The 20,894-nt window shown below is 49.3% G+C and overlaps 1 protein-coding gene across 6 annotated transcripts in view; it reads right to left on the minus strand.

The window, feature by feature from the left end:
• The window catches only part of GALNT10 (polypeptide N-acetylgalactosaminyltransferase 10), a 227,358-nt gene that overhangs the window by 31,964 nt on the left and 174,500 nt on the right, over positions 1 to 20,894 (minus strand). For all 6 annotated transcript variants that reach the window (XR_004349224.1, XM_032626928.1, XM_032626929.1 and 3 more), the window contains 3 exons: positions 11,327 to 11,512; positions 6,946 to 7,129; positions 1,264 to 1,381 (listed from right to left, as the gene is read on the minus strand). Coding sequence is in view for 5 of the 6 variants with exons in the window: in XM_032626928.1 (XP_032482819.1) it covers positions 1,264 to 1,381; positions 6,946 to 7,129; positions 11,327 to 11,512 (488 nt within the window). In the remaining variant the exon portion in view is untranslated. The remainder of the gene's footprint in view (positions 1 to 1,263; positions 1,382 to 6,945; positions 7,130 to 11,326; positions 11,513 to 20,894) is intronic.

Consider the following 20,894-nt stretch of genomic DNA (forward strand, 5'->3'; position numbering starts at 1 on the left):
TTTATGGAAGCAGAAACTGAGGCTCAGTGAGGCTAAGGATTCTTTGTCCAAGATCACACAGCTGGTATGAAGTAGCAGAGCTACGACCTGACCTAGGCAATCTAACCCCAGCGCCGAAACCTTAATTGCCGTGTGTGACAATGGTTCTTTGCATAAGAAGTTGATGCCCGACTTGGCAGGCATCCGGGTTCCTTGGCAGGCGTATTCACAGGGCTCAGCCCAGTTATGCTGCTGGCCATCCCTCATGGGTTGGGGATATGCCTTACCAGGGGTTCTAGGGGTGTTAGAAGCAGGCCCTGGCCGACCACAGGGCCACAGGACAAGCTAACCTTCCCCTCAGAGGGACTAAGCCTCTGTTCTTCACTTGAGATCAATACAAAAATCCCACAAAAAGGGGAGGAATGGGGCCTCAGAAGTTTGCATAGTTAACTAGTAACCATCACCTCCTTTATCACCATTGTCAGAAGCTTCTACAGCACATGGGCTGGTCTAATAGGTTACAGTAAATATATTTTCACTGACTCTTTAATAATTTCTACCAGTTATTAATTGGTTGTGTCCCCAGGTTGGGTGCTAACCACTTTCTAGCTATTATCTCATTTAATCTTCACAAAAGCTCTGTAAAGTAGGTAGTATGATTATTCTCTTAGATGAGGGAAGAAAGCTCAGAGAGGTAATCTAACTTGCCCAAAGTCACACAGCAACTGAGTGATGGAGTTGGGATTGGAACCCAGGCTTCTCTGACCCCACAACTCAAGCTCTTAGCCCCTGGTCTCTGTACATCAAACTCCAGCAGAGACAGATACAAAGGGAAGACTCGAGAGGGGTGGCCAGGAACCACTAAAGACAAGTTGGTTTCTGTGAGGCCAGGGGACCATTCTCAGAGCAGAGCTTCCTGCCGGCCCATGTGTCTTGTTCGGCCGTTGTGCTCTCTCTTCCCCTCTGCTGGTCGGCTGGTCATCTCAATGGGAGACACACCATCTCTGGGGAAGTGAGGCCTGTCTTATTCCAACACTGTCATCTGAGAAGGGACAATGCAAGGCAAACACCAGCCAGAGCTGTGGCTGAGGCCAGCCTTTGGCAACCTGAGGATCTCCATGCTGCCGCCTCCACTCCGCACCCCCTACCAACACACACACAGAAAGCAGTGGCTGGCGGCTCCTGATTTGTTCACCAGGCTCAGACAGACGCTAAGCAGGCAGCCTGCCAGGACAGGTGCCACGGGCACCCTGCCAAGGACAAAGGGGCTTCCCGAGAGCTCACCTTGAACGAGATTTCATACTGCTCCCCTCCCCATATCTCCAAGCCTGGGTCGTACCCGCCCAGCTCCCAGAACCACTTCCGATCCACGGCGAACAGTCCACCGGCCATCACAGGAGACCTGCGGGAAGAAGAACCTGGTGTGAAGACACGGACGTCTTGGCTGTGTGCTCCTTGGGTATCCTGCTCTAGGGCACTGCTGTTCTCCCAGGGGTGATGCTCCCCGCTACTCTGTGAACACAGCCCACTTGTCCAGCAGGGAATCCAAAGCCCTTCTGAGTGAGGCCCCTGGCTTTCTTCCTTCTTGCCTATACTTCTTCATAAATGCTACATTTTAACCAATGGACCCAAAAATCCTTTACGTGGTTAACACCTAAGAATACTTGTGAAATGAAATCATAGTGCTTTTTCCCTGTGGGCCTTGTAGCTGTACCATATATATATGCATATCTATATCTAATCTCTAGTCTTCCCATTGATTAAATGATCTGAATCAGGTCTTTCCAAGCCTGTCTAGGCTGTAGAATGTCTTAGAGAGATGAAAACACATACAGCTTCTTGGGCCCAACCCCAGACCTACAAAACAGTCTCTGGGGGAATGGAGCTTAGGAGTCTGTGTTTTTGGGTAAGATTGTTTGATGATTCTCACTCTGTAATCCCAGCATAGATATTATTTTTCTGCTGAGAGTTTATGGAAGAAGCCACAGTCACTGTTCTTTCAGTTAAACTGGGATAAGATTAACTCTGCTCATTCATTCTCTCATTCGTTTCTTCATCGAGTACCAGCTGAGAAGCAGATGCTGGAAGAATTTGGAGGTAAATCAGGGTCAGACAGAATCTTCAGGGGATGCCAGCATGGCAGGGCAGCCACCTCAGGAGAGGAGGACCCAGAAGACAGGTGGGGTGTAACAAGGGCCTCTGGGAGGCGCAGCCAGCGCTACGGGAAAGGAGGAGCGTCTGCCTCCAGGTTTTCGGGGTGAGGAGGGAAGCTGGGGCAAGAGTCAAGGAAGGATGCTCAGAGGGTGGCATTCGAGGTGGCTAGGAACAAAGCGGGAACTTGGGGGAGGGGAAGGCACCCAGGAGAAAGCACGAGCTCGGGGGCAGAGATGATCAAGCGGTGGGTGTGTCTTGCCCAAGTTCCCCACAGCGCCTCCCGTGGGGCCAGCACCTGGGAGGGGCCACCAGTGTTTTTTGTGCGAAAAGCTGAGTGGCTGTGGCCTTGTCTGACTCCCCGGGAAAACTCCAAACCCTCCAAGGAAAACCATTCTAGCAGCAACCTCCACGGCCCCTCCTGGCTTGGGAAACTGCACGCTCAGGGGAAGTGGACTGACTTGGAAAGAGGTGAGTTAACCCACACGCCTTGCAAGGCTTCCTGCAGTAGATGGGCCCTGACAGCACAGGAGGGGACCCTTTTAGAAAGGACTCCCTCGATCACTGACCGAGGCCTTGAATCTGCCAGGCGCTGTACTGAGCTAAATTACTACCAAAATGAATTTACTCCTCACATTGACCTCATGAGCCCAGATCAGAAACGGGGAAATCCTCACTGCAACCTCAGCTCTCCCCAAACCTGTGGTGGGGTCTGGGGTGAAGATTTTAGCCCCGGAACCCTGTGCTGCTGAGTATGGGAGCCACTGGCCACATGCAGCTTACTGACACTTGCATTGTGGCTGGTCTGAACTGAGAGGTGCTGGCAGTGTGGATTTCTCAGACTTAATGTGAAGAAAAGAACAGAAAAGATCTCATTCATAATTTGATAGCGTTGGTCACATGTTAAAATGAGAATATTCTAGATATACTGGGTTAAATGAAATACATTACTAAAATGAATTTTATCTGCTTCCCTTTACCTTTTTTTAACGTGGCTATGAGGACATTCAGAAGTACATACGTGAGTCGCACGATACTTCTATAGGACAGTGCTGATTTAACCTCTTTGAGCTGGTTTCCCCATCTACACAGGGACATGGAGCTACACCTGCTAGCTCACACTGCTAGTACAGTTTTGAAAGTAACCAGTACTATAGGAAAGTAAGGTGTTAGTAGTATCAACTTTCTTCTGTCTTATGAAGGTTGTAGGGTTTCCGGTTTTTCTGGCTGGAGCCGTGATGCTTGGAGGGCCAGAGAGTGCTTCTGGCTCGGTGCTTCAAGGTAAATCAAACCTAAGACTCTGCACAAAAACATCAGCCTGGGTGGAAGCCAGCGGCAGGGGACGTGGTAGGATAGGTAGGATATTAGGTGTAAGGCATTTTGGATGCTTGAGGCTTCACCTCCAGAGGGAGGCCTCTCCTCTAGGCTGGTCTGTTTTCTGCTGTGTTCAACAGTAATAATAACAACAATTCTGAGCATCTAGTGTGTGCCACTCACCTCACCATCACCAGCTCTCACAAAGCCCTATTACTAGCCCTCTTTTCACATGGAGAAATTGGAAATTCAGAAATGCTATATGCTCTGCTCCAGGGCATGTAGTTAGTAAGTGGATGGGCTGCCACCAAAGCCTGTGTCTTTCAAATATCATGACACGGCTCTGTGTCTGCAGCGTGCCCACTTGCTGAGCACCATGGGGAGGTGTGCAGCCAATGACCAGGATTTCTTAGTGGCCTGTTCCTGGGGTTTTGTCTGAGTGCAACACAGAAGAGAGACTTCTGGAAGGAACTGGAGGGTACAAAGGATGGAGAGTCCCTCGGGAAGCATCTGGGCCAGTGGCTCTCAAACTTGGCCATATGTCAGCATCATCTGGGAACTGACGCCTGAATTCCCCACCCTGAGACTCCAGTGTAACTGGACTCAGGGGCAGCCTGGGTGGTTCTTCTTCTTTTTAAAAAATTTTTATTGGGGTACAGTTGGTTTACAATATTGTGTTAGTTTCAGGTGTACAACAGAGTGAATCTGTTATACTTCTACTTATTCTTTGTTTTAAATAAACTCCCCAGGTGATGGCAACATGCAGCCACGGTTGACAGTCCCTGCTCTAGGGCTGGGCCAACCCCTTTAATATCCAGACGAGGAGACTGAGACTGCAGACAAAACTAGCTGGGCCTCTGCTTCTAACCAGCTGCATGACCTGCACCCACCCCTCCCTCATCCTGCAACGAGGAGACTGAATGGGCCAAGACCCACCATTACGTACCTTTCAAATCTAGGGCCTATGAGTTGGCTTATGGCAAAGATTCAAACCATAAAAGGGGGTTCTGGTTACCCTAAAGATTCCATTTTCTGGAGCAGCCTGCCTAACCTCAGCCTCTGCTACGTGTCACCTTGGGCAAGTGTCGTTTCTTCTCTGAACCACAGGATCCCCATCAGTCAAGTGGAGAGAGTTCCACCAACACTCAAGGGCATGTTGTGAGAATCAAGTACAGTCATGTCAGCTGGAACTGCTTTGCCATGTCAGGCCAAATGTTACTTACTCCTGTTATTAGCATTCTTCTCCCAAGAATTCAGGACAACTGGGGGCTGACTCTGGGCCATACTGGGGTAGGACCTGGCTGCACGATGTGGTGTTGGCTAGACCATATCTGTGGCCTAAGAAGGGCTCTAATAGTAGTGTTTGACCATGTTTAGGATACAGGAGGTCAGGACCAGAGCACAAACGTCTGGCCTGCTGAGGAAGCACGGGGGATCCACTCACACCCTCCACTCTCAGCTCATGCTACTCTCTTGCCCCGGTCACCTTCCATTTCCTCAAGCAAGCCCACCTCTTCCTACCTCTGAGCCTTCCCTGGGGCTCACAGCATCAGGGGCCCCCCAGAAACCCTGGGTGAACTGCGCCCATGAAGATGGCTGAGCCGCCAACAGCCCCACTTTCTCAGATGGGGAGGGTGAGGCAGAGCGGCTGGACTTCACTGGGGCTAAGCCGTGGTTAGGCAGGGGTGGTAGACAGAATAATGGCCTCCCAAAGAAGCCAGTGTCCTAATTCCCGGGACCTGTGACTCTGCTGCCTTACACAGCAAAGGGCCTTTGCAAGGGTAACTAAGTGAAGGATCTTGAGATGGGGAGATTATCCTGGGTTACCTGGATAGGTCCAATGTAATCACAAGGGTCCTTATAAGTGAAGAAAGAGGCAGGGGGGTCAGAGTCAGAGAAGGAGACATGATGATGGAAGCAAGAGACTGGGAGGGGGAAGGGGGAGGGAGGTGCAGGGGGAGACAAGGAGAGGGAGGAGGGGAAGACTGGAAGATGTTATGTTGCTGGCTTTGAAGATGGAGGGAGCCATGAGGCAAAGAATGTGAGCAGCCTCTAGAAGATGGATAAGGAAAATAAATGGATCCTTTCCTGGGGCACCGGGAGGAAATACAGCACTGCCAACACTAAATCAGTCAGACCCTTTCAGACTTCTGACCTCCAGAACTTTAAGAGAATAAAGCTGTGTCGTTTTATTTTATCTATTTATTTATTGGCTGCGCCACGTGGCATCTTAGTTCCCCGCCCAGGGATTGAGCCCGCGCCCCCTGTAGTGGAAGCGCGCAGCTCCAACCCCTGGACCACCAGGGAAGTCCCTGTGTTGTTTTGTTTTGTTTTTTTGCAGTACGCGAGCCTCTCACTGTTGTGGCCTCTCCCGTTGCGGAGCACAGGCTCTGGACGCGCAGGCTCAGCGGCCATGGCTCACGGGCCCAGCCGCCCCGTGGCATGTGGGATCTTCCCGGACCGGGGCACGAACCCGTGTCCCCTGCATCGGCAGGCAGACTCTCAACCACTGCGCCACCAGGGAAGCCCCCCTGTGTTGTTTTAATAAGCCAGTAAGCTTGTGGTAATTTATTACTGCAGCGACAATTAGGAAACTAATCAGGAAACCAATACAGCTGGAGAGGCTGGACTTTGGCTTTGTACCCAGAGGTCTTTCCACACCTCTGGCAGGAGAGCTGGAGTGGCTCACGTGACAGCTGCACGGATGGCGAGCCCACTGTGGGAGGAAAGACCCTTCTGGAGCTTGGGGTACCAGAGGGGCACTGGGCTCTGTTTCTGGCTTAGCCACTAGCCCACTGTGTCCCCAGGGAAGCCCCTCCCTGTCCTGGAGCCCAAGTCTCCTTATCTGCAAGGGGTTGGAGTCCGTTACCTGTAGGCTCCCGCTAGCTCTGCCATTCCAGGATGCTACGGGTCCGGTCCACACACCCGCACCCCACACTTCCACCATGGGACAAGCTATTTCCCTGATACTTCCAAGAGTATCATGGGATGGGAAAGTCGGCTCCAGAGGCAGACAGGCCTGCAAGGCACTGAGCCTTTGCCGCTTCACAGCTGTGTGACCTGGACAGGCTGCTTAACCTCTTGGAGCCTTGGTGTCCCCATTTGGAAAACACGGATCATAATTTTTACTACATATGCTGTTGGAGGTTAAATAAGATCACCATGTAGTGTGCTCGGCACTGCGCCTGGCACTTAGAAAGCATGCAATAAATGGTGGTGACAATGACAACAACAATGATGATGATGATGATTACAACTGGGTGCTAGGCTTGCCACCCCGGGCTGGCAGTCCTCGGGGTGGGCAAGGAAGAGGTGATCAGCTTGGTGGTCCGTGAGCCAAGGCTCTGTGACGAGCTGGGAGGGACTGTGCTTCTGTTGGGGACATCTGCCCTGGCTCCCCTGCACTGGACTTTTGGGGGAGGTAGCAATCCTGAGTTGTGTGTGTTGAGGAGGGCTCCCTGGGGTCAGCCACTGGGACCGGCCTGGGTCACTTGTACTTACTCAAATGGGTCGCTGGGGTCAGCTTTCTGCAGTTCTGGAGGGATCGGGATCCGCTTATAGTACATCTCCCAGTCAAAGGCGCCCCGCATGGCATCCCCCGCCTGCGTCTCATACCGGAAGTCGTCGTGGTCAATCACATCGATCATTGGGCACACAATGGTCTTGCGGTTCCGAGCAATGCGGTCTGAAGAAGCCAAGAGATGCCCATTAAGGAGGCCGGATGGGAGAGCAGCTACATGCATGACCCTGCTCTGCAACCTATTCACATTTTTAACATGTTTCCTGGGTGATTTCTCTGAACACTCGAGTTTGAGAATCTGTAAGGAAGAAAGTGCACAAGCTTTAAGCAAGATGGACCAGGGCTCCCAGCCCATCCTGCCGTCCACGAGAGGGCCCTGGGCCAGCTACATGAATGACATCTCAGCCTCAGCATTCTCCTCTGTGAAATGGGGAGAAGAGGGTCTGGTTGCAGGAGTACTGGATACAGTAATGCTTGAAGGTGAGCACAGGTGTCTGTCATGCTCAGCATTGCTATGGAAAGAGATTAACTTCCTTCTGGGAGGGTCCCTGTTCTGGCCCTCCCCATTCCAAGTCCTAAACTTGACCTGTGGCTCAGCAGCCAGCACTCCAGCACTTGCCCCTCATGGCAGACTGCCTGTCCCTGAAGCTCCCCAACACCTCGTAGCTGCCATCAGAGAACAAATGGTCCTTGCAAGAGAGTCCAGCTCACATTTTCCAACAGTCAGAACTACTGAAGAGGGATCGGACTATCCCATGAGCTCCTCAGGACTGGAGGTGTGCAAGCAGGGCCTGGTGGACCTCTGCCCTGCAGGAATGCTGCAGGCAAGGTGACTCAAGATAGCAAACGGGGGTCTTAACCTAGATGGCTCTATGTCCCTTTCAAGCCAGGGAGAAGCTGATTGTATAAAATTCACTCTCTGCCCTTCAGTGCGCTTCCTGCCAAGAAGCCCTGACTACAGCCAGGAGGTGCCACTGATTGGGGCAGATGATCTGCCATGAGGGGCAAGTGGGCTGTGCTTGGGCCAGGAGTCAAGTCCAAGTCTTGGAATGGGGAGCCTGGTAGGGCCAGGGTAGGCTGGCAGCTGCCTAGGGCCCAGGCTTCATCAAGCTATAGCAGATTTTTCTTGCAGGAGAGAAAGCAAAGAAAAGTTTTGCCTTTTGCTAAACTGCAAGACACGATCCATAGGTGGGTCATGAAACTGTGTGTGTGTGTGTTTGTAGTGAAGCAAAAAAGAATGTCAGGGTGCATTCTAGGTGATGAGGGAAAGTAGTTTTGGAAAATATTTCAGTCATACTGCATCAGTGTGTACATTTGTGTACTGGATTGACATGTCTAATGTATTTCTGCGGCACATGGTCAAAAAACTGAGAAATGGTGCTTTTGTTGCTGTGTCCCCAAGTGTAGATCTGGGGCCACCAGTGCCAGAAGCACCGAGGGTGTGTTTAAAAACCCCCCTAGGGCTTGGGGTGGAGCCTGGATCTGCCTTGTGGACATGTTCCCTAGGGATTAAGGAAGCAGAAGAATCTTCCCAGGGAAAGATCTAGAAAAGGGCCACCCTTCCTGATAATTCATGGCCACATGAGGGATTTCCCTGCCAGAGAGGGTGTGTGTTGAGGACACAGTGCTCTGCTGGATGCTGGCTGATTGGGGGAGGTGTAAGGTCAAGGCGGTGGCATCAGAGGTAGCATTCCACGGTGCTGTACTCACTTGAAGACACAATGTCCAGGTGCAAACCCTGGTTTTGTCATCTATGAACAGTATAACCTTGGAAAAGGTTATCTGATGTCTCTGAACCTCTGTTTCCTGGCCAACAAAGTGGAGGAAGACAGCACCTACTTCCTGGGATCTCTGTGAAGGCCAAGTGGGACGATGGGGCCAAGATGCTTAGCCTAGCCTCGAGCACGTGACGAGCCCTCTGCTGACATTCTTTGTACCCAGGATCGCTGAAAGTAGCTCAGAAGCAGGAGCTGGAAGGGTGAGTATCCCCCTCATTCTCTCTGCCCTTCAGTCTTCTCATTTGCAATATGTGGATAATAAGGCCTGCCCTGTCCGCTTTACCAGTCACATTCAAATGTGGGCTGTGATCAAAAAAAGATAAGGGACTAGCAGAGGCGTGATGATGACTACGACGATGATGATAATGATGATGACAGTGATGATGGTGGTGATAGAGATGAAGAAAATGATGAACAACAGTGGCTTTCCTTTCAGGGGAGCTGAATCCCTTTCAGGCTCAGAAATGCCTACTCTCCAAAGAAGGCAGAGTGAACTGTGCATGTTCATGGTTTCAGAGACAAAAGCTGTGATGGGCTCGGTCAGCTGTTCATATTAGCAGGGATAGACTTTTACATCTACACCAGTGGTTCACATTTCTATTGGAAAAAGGGAAAAAGAAGAGGAAGAATGTTTCTTCCATGTATGGTTGCAGATTATGAAAATTACCCTCATATATTTCCATAGAAACAGAGTTAAGGCTGTTAACACAAGGCTTAAGGCTTGTTAACCGCAAGCTCAGCTTCGTGTTCTACCACTTCAGTCTCTTTATGAGTCACTGAATGACCCCCCCCTCCCAAAACGCGATGTTCCTTCAGGACTATAAATTAGATGATTTATTATTTTTTAAAATTAAAAACAAATATTTTATTTATTTGGCTGCATTGGGTCTTAGTTGCGGCACGCAGGATCCTTCCTCGCGGCGTGCAGGATCTTTTGTCATGGCGCATGGGCTTCTCTAGTTGCAGCACATGGGTTCAGTAGTTGTGGCATGTGGGCTCTCTAGTTGTGACATGTGGGCTTAGTTGCCCCATGCCAGAAGGGATCCTAGTTCCTGAACCAGGGATCAAACCCTTGTACCCTGCATTAGGAAGGCAGATTCTTAACCACTGGACCACCAGGGAAGTCCCAATTAGGTGACTTACAGTGAAGCCTTTTCTCTTTTTTGTTCTCTTTCAGTCATGAGAGGCAGATGTAGATCTCTTGGTTTAATTAGGTAAACAGTTTACCAGAAGATCTGGGTCATATCCTTTTCCTAACCCAGTGGGATCCTGGACCCTTGGGGTCAGAAGCATATCATCTGATAGTAATTAGAGTTTCATGCTGATCTGTGTTAGGAAACAAACTTGCTGGGTTACCCCATTAAACCGTGTGGGTTTTGCTTTCTGTCCTCACTTCTGAATGGAGGCCTAACCAGTGCTCCCCGAAGTATAGTTCCTGAACCAGCAGCACTGGCACCACCTGGAGGCTGTTAGGAATGCAGTTTCTAAGGCCCCGCCCCAGACCTCCTGAACCAACCACTGTGGAGCAGGGCTCAGCACTCTGTGTGTTAACAAGTCTTCAAGGTGATTCTGATACACACTCAAGTTTGCCCTAAACTCGAGTCCTCTTTGCTCTCTTTGCTTTCTGTTACAGAGAGCATACCCATCCATTTTTGAGGCGTTCACTTTTCTCTCTGGATTGACAGATCTTCCCCAATCTGCCTCCATCTCTGTCCCTCACCTGACTCCCAGCCCCAGTAGGACATTTCCTCTTCAGCGTCCACCTGTCAGCAGCAGCTCAATGCCTTCCTCAAAGCTCAGAGCCTAGGGATTCAGACCTGGTTCTTCAACCCGCCCTGAGGCACCTCAGTGCCCAGCAGCCAGGCCTCGTGTCTCCCTTCTGTCCACAAGCCTATGTGGACGACTCCTAGGTCACGCTGCCCTCTGTCTGGAGCCCTTACCTGAGAGCTGTCAGAAACTCTCCAAAGAGGAAATGAATTTAGGGAGGCAGTGTGGAATCCTGAAAGAAGATATACTTTGGAACCAGAGAGATGGTGACTTTGACACTTCTTGCCCAAGGGATCAAGTGAGTCACTCAAAATCTCTGAACTTCAGTCTCTTCTATTATAAAAAGGGGAGACTTTCGACCTGGCATGGTATTGTGAGGGCTGAAGATAAAGCTTACAGCGTTCCCTGCTCACAGCAGCAGTGCAGTGAATGATAACTGTTCTAAGTTGGTATGATGGTGTTCCCTACAATTTGGCTCTTAGCAGTAGGCAGCCTTGGCTTGCTTTCCAATAACACCTGAAGTAACCTGGGAGAAGCAATCATGTCACTAGACACTAATGTGGTTTATGACTTTGGGCAAGTCACTTCCCCTCCCTGAGTCTCAGCTTCCTCCTCTGTAAAATGAAGGGACAGAACTTTTAAGGTTGCTCTGAGCACTCCTGAGGGCCTGATACCCTCGTGGCACCTGGCATTGTGCTGGGTGCATCTCAAGCTGGCAAGGGAAGCCTTGTAGCATAGATGACTCCCTGCAGAAAGCAGGACTGGAGGCCAGTGGCTCACTCCAGGCCGCCTACCTCACCTTGCAAGCCTCCCTTACCAAGCAAGGGGGGGAGCCAGTTGACATTGGCTTCACAATGTGAGTCCAAGAATGTGATGACATCCCCAGTTGCTGCTGAGGCCCCCAGCATCCGGGTCCTTATCAGCCCTTCCCGTTTCTTGGTTCGGAGAATCCTCACGCTGGGGAAAAGGGCCATGTAGTCTTCAAGTGGCTTCTTCAGGTGCTCTGTGAGGGAGAGAGAAGAGGACAGATGGATAGATGGGTGAGTAATCATCCCTGTGACCCCTTCCTTACATGTGCACCGCACTTTACAGTTTAGATAGAGCTTTCCAGTGCACTGTCTCATTGGACCTTTCAGATAGGGTCAAGAAGGGCAGGAATAACCGCCTGTGTGTTGCAAAGGGGGAAACTGAAGTTTAAAGAGGTCCAGTGTTAGTGCCAGACCTGGAACACAGAGAGACCTTCTGTACGAGGGCATTACCAGCTGTGGTTTATGTCTGGCTGGGACCCATTCCCTCATTTTCTAGCAACAGTACTCTGATTTTCTTTGGGAAACTGCCCCTCCCCTTCTCAGTCCTTCAGACTTGTGGGCTTGACTGCATCTCCAAGGGGGAGGAGCATGTGGCTTGGGCCTGACCAATCAGGGCATTCCATTTCCTTGGCCACAGTGATTGGTTCAGGGATGGACATGTGGCCTGAATTGGTCCAAACAATGAATCCTGAGAATTCTTTTTCAGAACTATTGAAAAATGAGGCCCTTTTTTCTTACTAGAGCTGCTAGGTTGGTTGGCCCTAAGTCTGGAGTTGCTTGTGACATCTTTAGCAAAATAAGGTGATGAGAGGTGGTGGGAAGATCTGCTGAGACTGAAGTCAACACATAAAAAGAGAGTGAAAAGATGGAGACAGACATTATCCTGATAACATTTTGATTCTCCAGATCCCCCTGTGCCTGAAACAGAGGGACTCGCAGACGTTCTTATTACACATAACAACCAATTCCTCTTTTTGCTTATTCTAATGTAGGCTGGCTTCTGGCCCATGCCTGGAAAAGCTGTTATAAATAAATCTCAAAGACAGTCTCTTTCTACTAAAAGTGCCAGCCTTAACGTTAGTGTCTCTTGATTTTAATCAGGGTTACAGCCCTTTATGAAAACTCTAGTATGGCTACAGAAAAACCCTATAGTTTATATCCTACTTAATGGTGAAATATTGAATGTTTTTCTCCTAAGAGCAGGAGAAAGGCTGTCCACTTTCTCTCCACTTTAGTACTGTTCTAGAATTCCTAGCCAGTGCAACTGGCAAGACAAGGAAATAAAAGGCATAAAGATTGGAAAGAAAAAGGTAGCGGTATTTTTTTTTTTTTTTTGCGGTACGCGGGCCTCTCACTGTTGTGGCCTTCCCCGCTGCGGAGCACAGGCTCCGGACGCGCAGGCTCAGCGGCCATGGCTCACGGGCCCAGCCGCTCCGCGGCAATGTGGGATCTTCCCGGACCGGGGCACAAACCCTTGTCCCCTGCATCGGCAGGCGGACTCTCAACCACTGGGCCACCAGGGAAGCCCCTGTAGCTGCATTTTTAATTGTAGATGACATGATTGTTTACACAGAAAATCTTAAGAAATCTACAAAGAAACTAGAACAGGAGAACTTTGCAAGATTTCAGGATACAGATCAGCATTTAAAAATCAACTGTATTTCTATAGACTAGCAAATAAGAAAGCTATTTGAAAATGCAATTAAAATGGTAAAAATACCATTTACAATTTAACAAAGTGAGTACAAAATGTATACTGAAAACTACAAAACACTGTTGAAAGAAATGAACAACCAAAATAAACGGTAAGATAGTCCATGTTCATGGATCAGATGACTTAATGTTGTTAAGATGGCAATACCTCCTACATTGATATACAGATTCAGTGTGATCAAAAAATCACAGATGGCTTCTTTGCAGAAATTGACAATTGACAAGCTGATCCTCAACTTTATGGAAATGCAAAGGATCAAGGAATCCAGGACAGCTAAAAAATGCTTTTCTGTTTTTGCTTCTCTCTGAAATATTTGGGTTCTTTTTTTTACTTAATTAATTTATTTATGGCTGCATTGGGTCTTTGTTGCTGCGTGCGGGCTTTCTCTAGTTGCAGCGAGTGGGGGCCGCTCTTCATGTGGTGTGCGGGCTTCTCGCTGCGGTGGCTTCTCTTGTTGCAGAGCACAGGCTCTAGGCGCACAGGCTCCAGTAGTTGTGGCACATGGGCTTAGTTGCTCCACAGCATGTGGGATCTTCCCGGACTGGGGATCGAACCCGTGTCCCTGCATTGGCAGGCAGATTCTTAACCACTGCGCCACCAGGGAAGTCCCTAAAAACTCTTTTGATTACTTATACATGAACGTTCATAGGAACAGTATTCACAATAGCCAAATGGTGAAAAGAACCCAAATTTCCATCACCTCATAAATAGATAAACAAAGATGGAATATATCCATACAACGGGATATTACTCAGCCAAAAAAGAAATGAAGTACTGATACATGCCACAATGTGGATGAACCTAGAAATCATCATATTAAGTAAAGGAGGCCAGACACAAAAGGTCACATATTATATCGTTCCATGTGTATCAAATTCCAGAGCAGGTAAATCCAGAGACAGAAAGGAGATCAGTGATTACCATGAACTGGGGTGGAGGGGAATAGGGAGTGAGTACTTAATAAGTACGAGGTTTCCTTTTGGGGTGGTAAAGATATTTTGAAACTAGACAGAGGTGATGGTTGCACAACGTTATGAATGTACTAAATGCCAATGAATCGTATACTTTAACAACACATCGTATATTTTAACATGGTTAACTTTGTCAAGAAGGGAGATATGGGCAACCAGCCGAGACTTGCCATCTGAGGTAATCAGAGGAAATGAAAGAGAGCTGAAAAGAGGAAGCATTCTCTCCCCATGAGTCAATGTTACTTAATGCAAAGTCTCTGGGCCACCTGAGATCATCTTAGGTACCGCTTAACCACTTTTGTGCTGGTGCACTTGGGGAAGCACTGCTCCAGACACTTGATTTAAAGTCTCCAGAAACTTAAAGAGTGGAGATGAGGTGTGTTTTGTGTTGTGTTGGCTGGCACCTTGCAAGTCGGAGCAATTAAAAGATATACAGAGGAAAGATTAACTCCATGTACAACCTGAGGCTGGAAGGCTGAAAAATACTCCAGGTTGCCTCTTGCTTGCTTGCAAAGATTAATATGGCTTCTCCGGCTCTTTCCCACTTCTCTTTGGAACAGTGGCTCTGTAGAGAGCAGAAATCAATTTGCCCTAATTGGAGGACTAAATCTTTCCAAAATAGACTTTCTTGGGCAGTGAGACAAGATAGCAAGAGGCATGATTACGCTCCAGATAGGCTGCTGTTCGGGCAGGAACACTATCTTTAAAGAAAAGAAAAAAAAATCCAGAGTCATTGTCTTGTGACCAGCGCTTCTTCTTGGCTGGGTTCAACTGCTAGGTCATTAACACGAGGATGAGATAATCTCCTATACCACACCACTACTCCCAACAGAGGGAGATATATGTCCCTGTCCGGCTCTAATCACTGAGGGCCCTGCTCGGGCAGAGCCCCATCGCTAAATCACCCCAAACGCAGATGGCCGCAGTCATTACAGATGGACCAATTAAGGCCTTTTGACAGCCTGTGGCAAAGTCGGCGCAATTATTTAGGGGCAATTATGCTCCTCCTGTCCTTATTAGAAAGAACATTTACACAAAATCAAGACTGTTGCCTTATTTTACCACGCTGTCTTCTTGGATGAGGACAGTCCGTAAAGTCATAGAATTTTAGAGCTGGAAGGGGCTTTAGATGAAGATGATGATGGTTCTGATCATGACAATTACAGGGAACAATTCCTAAGGCCCTGCTCACACACGGAGCTCTCTACTGTATACACATAATCTCTGTTGCCTACACCACCACTACAAATGGGGTACTGTGGCCCCCTTTTATACAAAAAGACACCATGAGGCTCAGAGCAGGTGGTGTCACCTGCCCAAGGAGCACAGTTCATAAATGATGGAGCCAAGGTCTAAAACCCATCCCTGCCTGACTGTAAGAGAGCACCAAACCCCATCTCTGCCTCACTTCCGTCAGACCCTCCATTCTACCCAGAGAGGGACGGCTAGGACCAGAAGTTAAATGTCTTGCCCAGAATCATACAGTGAGTCTGTGGCTCGGCGTTTTCCACGCCGGGACTTCCCCCCACCTTCATAAGCCCTAGGGCAGGGATGGCAAACAGACTTCATGGAAGTGCCTGTGCTCACAGGTGTGTAATGGATAGCTAAAGCAATGTTAAGAAAGACTCTGAGGCTATACCCTGGCTCAGCGTGCAAATGCCAGGGCTGAGAGATGTCTGCCCTGAAGCAGCAGGAAGGCAGCGGTCCTAATGCCGCAGACGCATCTTTCCCATCGCAGGGGTTGCTCTGATGGCACAGCAATACAGAATTGCTCTCGCCCTTATTATCCCTAATCTCAAGAGGAGCCAGAGCCATCCAATGGGGGCGGTGAGGCTGATCCTAAGGGGAGCCCCCATCAGGGTAAGGCTCTACGCAGGTGTTCAAAGAGCACTTACCAGAGCGCTCACAGGTGGATTCTGGGTACCCTGCCCACACCCCTTCAGCATTTTGTTCTCTGCCTGCCTGCCTCCCACCCGCCAGCACCTGCCGCTGCCTGGGGCTCGGCATCCACGTGGTAGACCTCGACTGAGGGCCGTCGTGTGTGTGCACAACCGCCCCGGCTCCCTCGCCCCTCAGGCGGGATAACCCCGAGCACGTGCTCTGTGCTGGCTCCCAGTGGGGTCACCGTGGCTGCCTGCCGTGGTGCCCGACATAGGCACCCTTCCTGGTTGTCTCCCCTTCCTCTTCTCACTTCCCCGCTCTCTTGCTTCTGTTTCCTGAAATCTCCTCTCAGACTAACTCCTTGCACTCAAATCCTGTCTCAGGATCTGCTTCAGGAAACCCAAACCAAGACAGTGTCCAAGTGGCAGTCATGGGTTAGAGGATCTGCAAGGCTGAGGGTGTGATCCCTTGAAGGTGATGACTTTGGATCAGCAACACGATGATGTTTGGAACCGTTATTTCTGTAAATAATGGTCACCATGTGTTTAGTATGCTCCCTCCCAGGCATGAATCCAAGCACCCGACATGCATTTATGCATTGCATCTTCACAAACACTCCATGAGGCAGGTTGGTATCCCTTTTTTACTAATGAGGAAACTGGGGCACTGAGAGGATTAATAACTTTGCCCAGGTCTACACAGTTAGTGGCAGGTCTTGGATTTAAACTCAGGCAATCTGGCTCCAGAGTCTGTAGGCTTCTTTGTTAAACTTCTTTAAAAAAAATTAAGAATCATTTCACACATATTTTTTAAAAAGTAGAATAGAATAACGAAGCCCCAAGGATCCATCACTCAACTTTGGGAACTGTCACTGCTGGCCTCTCCCGTTTCATCCCCGCCCCTGCCCACTGGATGATATCGGCACTGATGGACTTTGTGCCTGTAACCATCGTGCCATTAGAGGGCAGAAGCCTGGGGGGTTAACATGGAAGGATATTACAGCTTCCTCTGGACTAGCTGTCTCTCTCCTAGGAACACGCCTAGTGAGTTATCCCAATGTTGGGCACCCAGTATCTTCTCAGGAAATTCTTGCTGATTATCTCATTGGACTCCCTGCAATCACCAATTCTGGGCAGGTATCATCAGTTCTGGTGTTACTGGAGAGGAAACTGAGGCTCAGGAAAGGGAAGGCCTTGCCTTAAGTCTCTCAGCTACTGAGGTATGAGTGAGGACCAGAACCCAAGGCCTGTGCTTCCTTGGTCCTCCTTGTATATCCCACCTGAAAATGCACATACTTCCCCAGGAACTGCAGCCTCCCTGGTTCCTGTGTTTAATGGAGCCTTTCCTTCCTGTCTGCTCTGAAGGGCACTTAGGACTCAGAGGATGGTTCTCCCTGGTGGGCTGTGCACCAGGAGTTGCACTCAGAGGAGTTGCTGAGAGTTGAACTGTGTCCTCCCCAAAAGGTATGCTGAAGTCCTAGTACCTAGGAATGTGGTCTTGGAAATAGCATCTTTACAGCTGTAATCAAGTTGAGATGAGGTCATACTGATTTAGGGTGGGCCCTAATCCAATAGCTGGTATTCTTTATAAGAAGAAGAAATTTGGACGCACAAGGAGAAGCCACTGACCACAGAGGCAGAGACTGGAGTGATGCTTCTACACGCCAAGAAACACCAAGCATTGCTAGGGAGAGGCGAAGAGGGATCCTTTCCTAGAACCTGCAGAGAGAGCATGGCCCTGCCGACACCCTGATCTCAGACTTCTAGGCTCCAGGACTGTGAGGGATTAAACTTCTGTTGTTTTAATCCATTGGTCTGTGGTGCCTCGTTGTAGCAGCCTGAGGACGCTGAGACAGAAGAGAGGTTCTCATACACTGGCATTGAAACAGTGACACAGCAAGAACACGGCCCCGGTTCTGGCCACTGCTGTCTCTTGTCTGGACCACTGTGGTCTGTGGCCAACCAAAAGAGCCACGACTGCTGTCCCCGCATCCAAGCCGGCCCTTCTATCTGGACTGCTGAGGTCTAAGCCTCTTCACATATCCCCCCAGTTAACTCCTGCTCAGCCTTCAGATCTTGGTTCACACCTCCGACTCCTCACTAAAGCCTTTCCTGACCTCCCAGACCACAGCAGGTCCCTAGGGCAGATGGCCACAGAAGCCCTGGACCTTGCCCTTCGTGCCGCTCAGCTTGGATCGCGGTTCCATACCCATGGACTGACTCAGTTTGCTTCCCTCCACTCTAGGCTGTAGGAGGGAGAGCTCTGTAACTGCTCTGCTTGCCAGTGTAGCCTTCGTGCCTAGTGAGGGGCCAGAGGCGTCTGCAATCCCCGCTGAATCCACACGCCTTCCTCCTCCATCGTTTCATTTGATTTGATTTGATGTGATTTCCCTGTGAAGGAAGCAGGTCACGGCTCATCATCCTCACTGCAAGATGAGGGAAGTCAAGTTCAGAAGACGTTTCTGGTCCAAGGTTACACAGCCAGCCAGGTAAGTGGTGAAGACAGGACTCAAATCCGGTTCAGTCTGTTCAAGAATCTCTGCTCTACTGCTGTGTGTAATCAAATTAATTCCCAAGTAGAGTTCAGAGTCTGAGCCTTGCACAGACTCCTGCTGAGGGGCACCAAAAATAAAGGAGCTCTGTATGTCTCTAGAGCTGGCAGGACACCAAGCATATGGGAGAGGGCCCCGTGGATGGGACCCCAAGGGAAGAGGAGGAGGGGGAAGGAGAGGGGAAGGAGAGAGAGGGGGAAGAAGGGGAGGGGGGAAGTAAGGAACAAGTCACAAACCAGACAAATCCCTGTTGGTTCTCTGGCCTCAGGGGTGTTGTCAATGGTGCAGAGGTCGCAGCGGGAAAGGCTGCCTTCCGCACGCCTGGGCTGGCTTCTGGGACTTCTAGGTGTTCTGGGTCTTGTCACGTCTCAGCTCCGCTAGGCTTCTGGCTATTAAAGTGTCATAGCTCATCTGTTTCCAGGATTGATTTATTCACTTGTAAGTCTTAGTCACTGTATTCTAAGGCACTGCCAATCCATTTGGAGGTGGGCAGGGTTCACAACATCAGGCAAAACCCTTTGTCCTATTTTGATACTCAGGTGCTTCTAGCCAAAGGACAGTTGTTAACATAACAACTTATCTTTATCATCCCTCTTATCTTTATCGTCACCGTCAGTGTCATGGTTTCTGCTGGGTGCTTACCGTGTGCCTAGGCCCAGTGTTAAGCACTGTTACCCATACACATTGTCTCGTTTCATTCTTACAACTCTCAAAGGCAGGCAGTGTGAACTATCTTAGACAAGGGGAAACTGAGGCCTAGAAAAGTTCTATGCCAATCTATGTTCAGACGGCTAGGAGGTAACAGCCAGGAATCAGACCAGGTGTTTCTGATGCCAAAGCGGGCATTATTAACCATGAAACTACACCACCCCTCGAAGTCCCTGGTCTCTCCATTCTGCCAGGTGGGTACCAGTTTCCAATCCCACAACCTCAACTCTATCTCCTACCCTTTGGGGTGTCCAGGGCTTTCACTTGCTTGGAAAACTTGCAGACAGGTTAAATATAAATAGCAGGAAAATTGAAAAGAGAGGTCAGGAAGGAAAGCTATGTTTGCACCAGGATGGGTTTTTGGCAGGGGAAACGTACAGGCATTTAGGCATCATTTATTGTTTGGGAAAGGAAAGCAGACGAGCCCTTCAGGAGAGACATCCTTTTTCTGGCCCAGAGTCCCAGGAGGAAAGGGGCCTCTGAATTCAGCTAGAAGGCCGTTTACATTCTCCTTTGACACGGGTCCTCTTATAACACATTCTAAGGCATTAACAGACACTTTTGATGTGTGTTTTTGAAAAAACAACCATTTCTTTCTTTTTTCCCTTCCCTCTTCCCCTCCTCCCCCGCTTCTTGATAATAGATTTATTGAGATATAATTCACATACCATACAATTTACCCATTTAAAAAGCATACAATTCACTATCAAGGACCCATTTCTTGCACTGCTGAAAGTAGCGAACCAACCATCCCTTAGTGAAGGTCTTTCTGCCAGGGAGAATTCAGTTCGGTTTAATCAAGAAAGCATTTACTGCACTCCTGCTGTGTGTCAGGAACTCTGCCGGGCACATTCCTTTCTGTTGATCTAACAGGGTGGTTTTCAAAGTGTGATCCCCAGACCAGTTGCAACAGCATCATCTGGGAACTTATGAGAAATGCCAATTCTTAGGCCTCACTCCAGACCGACAGAATCAGAGGAGTGGGGCTGTCGATCTGGAATTTAATGAGGGACACCGGTCCAACGTAATGCAGACGGTGACCTCAGAGAAATAAACCTAGGCAATTGTGATCATACAGCTGCCCCCTGCACCTGAGGGTTCTGCATCTGGGGATGCAACCAACCACGGATTGAAAATCTTCAGAAAAAAAATCCAGAATGCTCCAAAAAGCAAAACTTGAATTTGCTGTGTCGTGGCAACTATTTACAATAGCATTACATCGTATTAGGTATTATAAGTAATCCAGAGACGACTTAAAGCGTTCGGATGAGCGTAGGTTATATGCAAGTACTACGCCATTTTATATAAGGGACTTGAGCATCCAGGGATTTTGGTATCTGTAAGGGCAGGGGGTGGTGGTGATGGTGCTCGAACCAATCTTCCCATGGATACTAAGGGATGACTGTTTTAGGATCTCTAAGTGATTCGAAACAGAATCCCATGTTTCCTGCTAGAATAACAGAAACACTAAAGCTCTCCAAGGAATCCAGAACAATTTCCTGACCCTATAGCAAAACTGCGAAGGGGATGGGTGTCCTCTCATCCTCCTCCTCAGACTCACAGTGGTCCCCACCTGGCCTGGACTCCCCTTCACCTCCCACCAGGACCCTCACCTTCAAGTGAGAAAAGATCTGACAAATGAATGCACCTCCTGAGAGGCTCACAGCAAGGCTTCTCAAACCACAGCCCTAAGAATCCCTAGGGGAACTGGTTTTCACACACTTACCTGGGCAGCCTCGGAGATTCTGATT

The sequence above is a fragment of the Phocoena sinus genome, chromosome 3 (genome assembly GCF_008692025.1).
Source record: "Phocoena sinus isolate mPhoSin1 chromosome 3, mPhoSin1.pri, whole genome shotgun sequence".
In the NCBI taxonomy this organism is placed as follows: Eukaryota; Metazoa; Chordata; class Mammalia; order Artiodactyla; family Phocoenidae; genus Phocoena; species Phocoena sinus.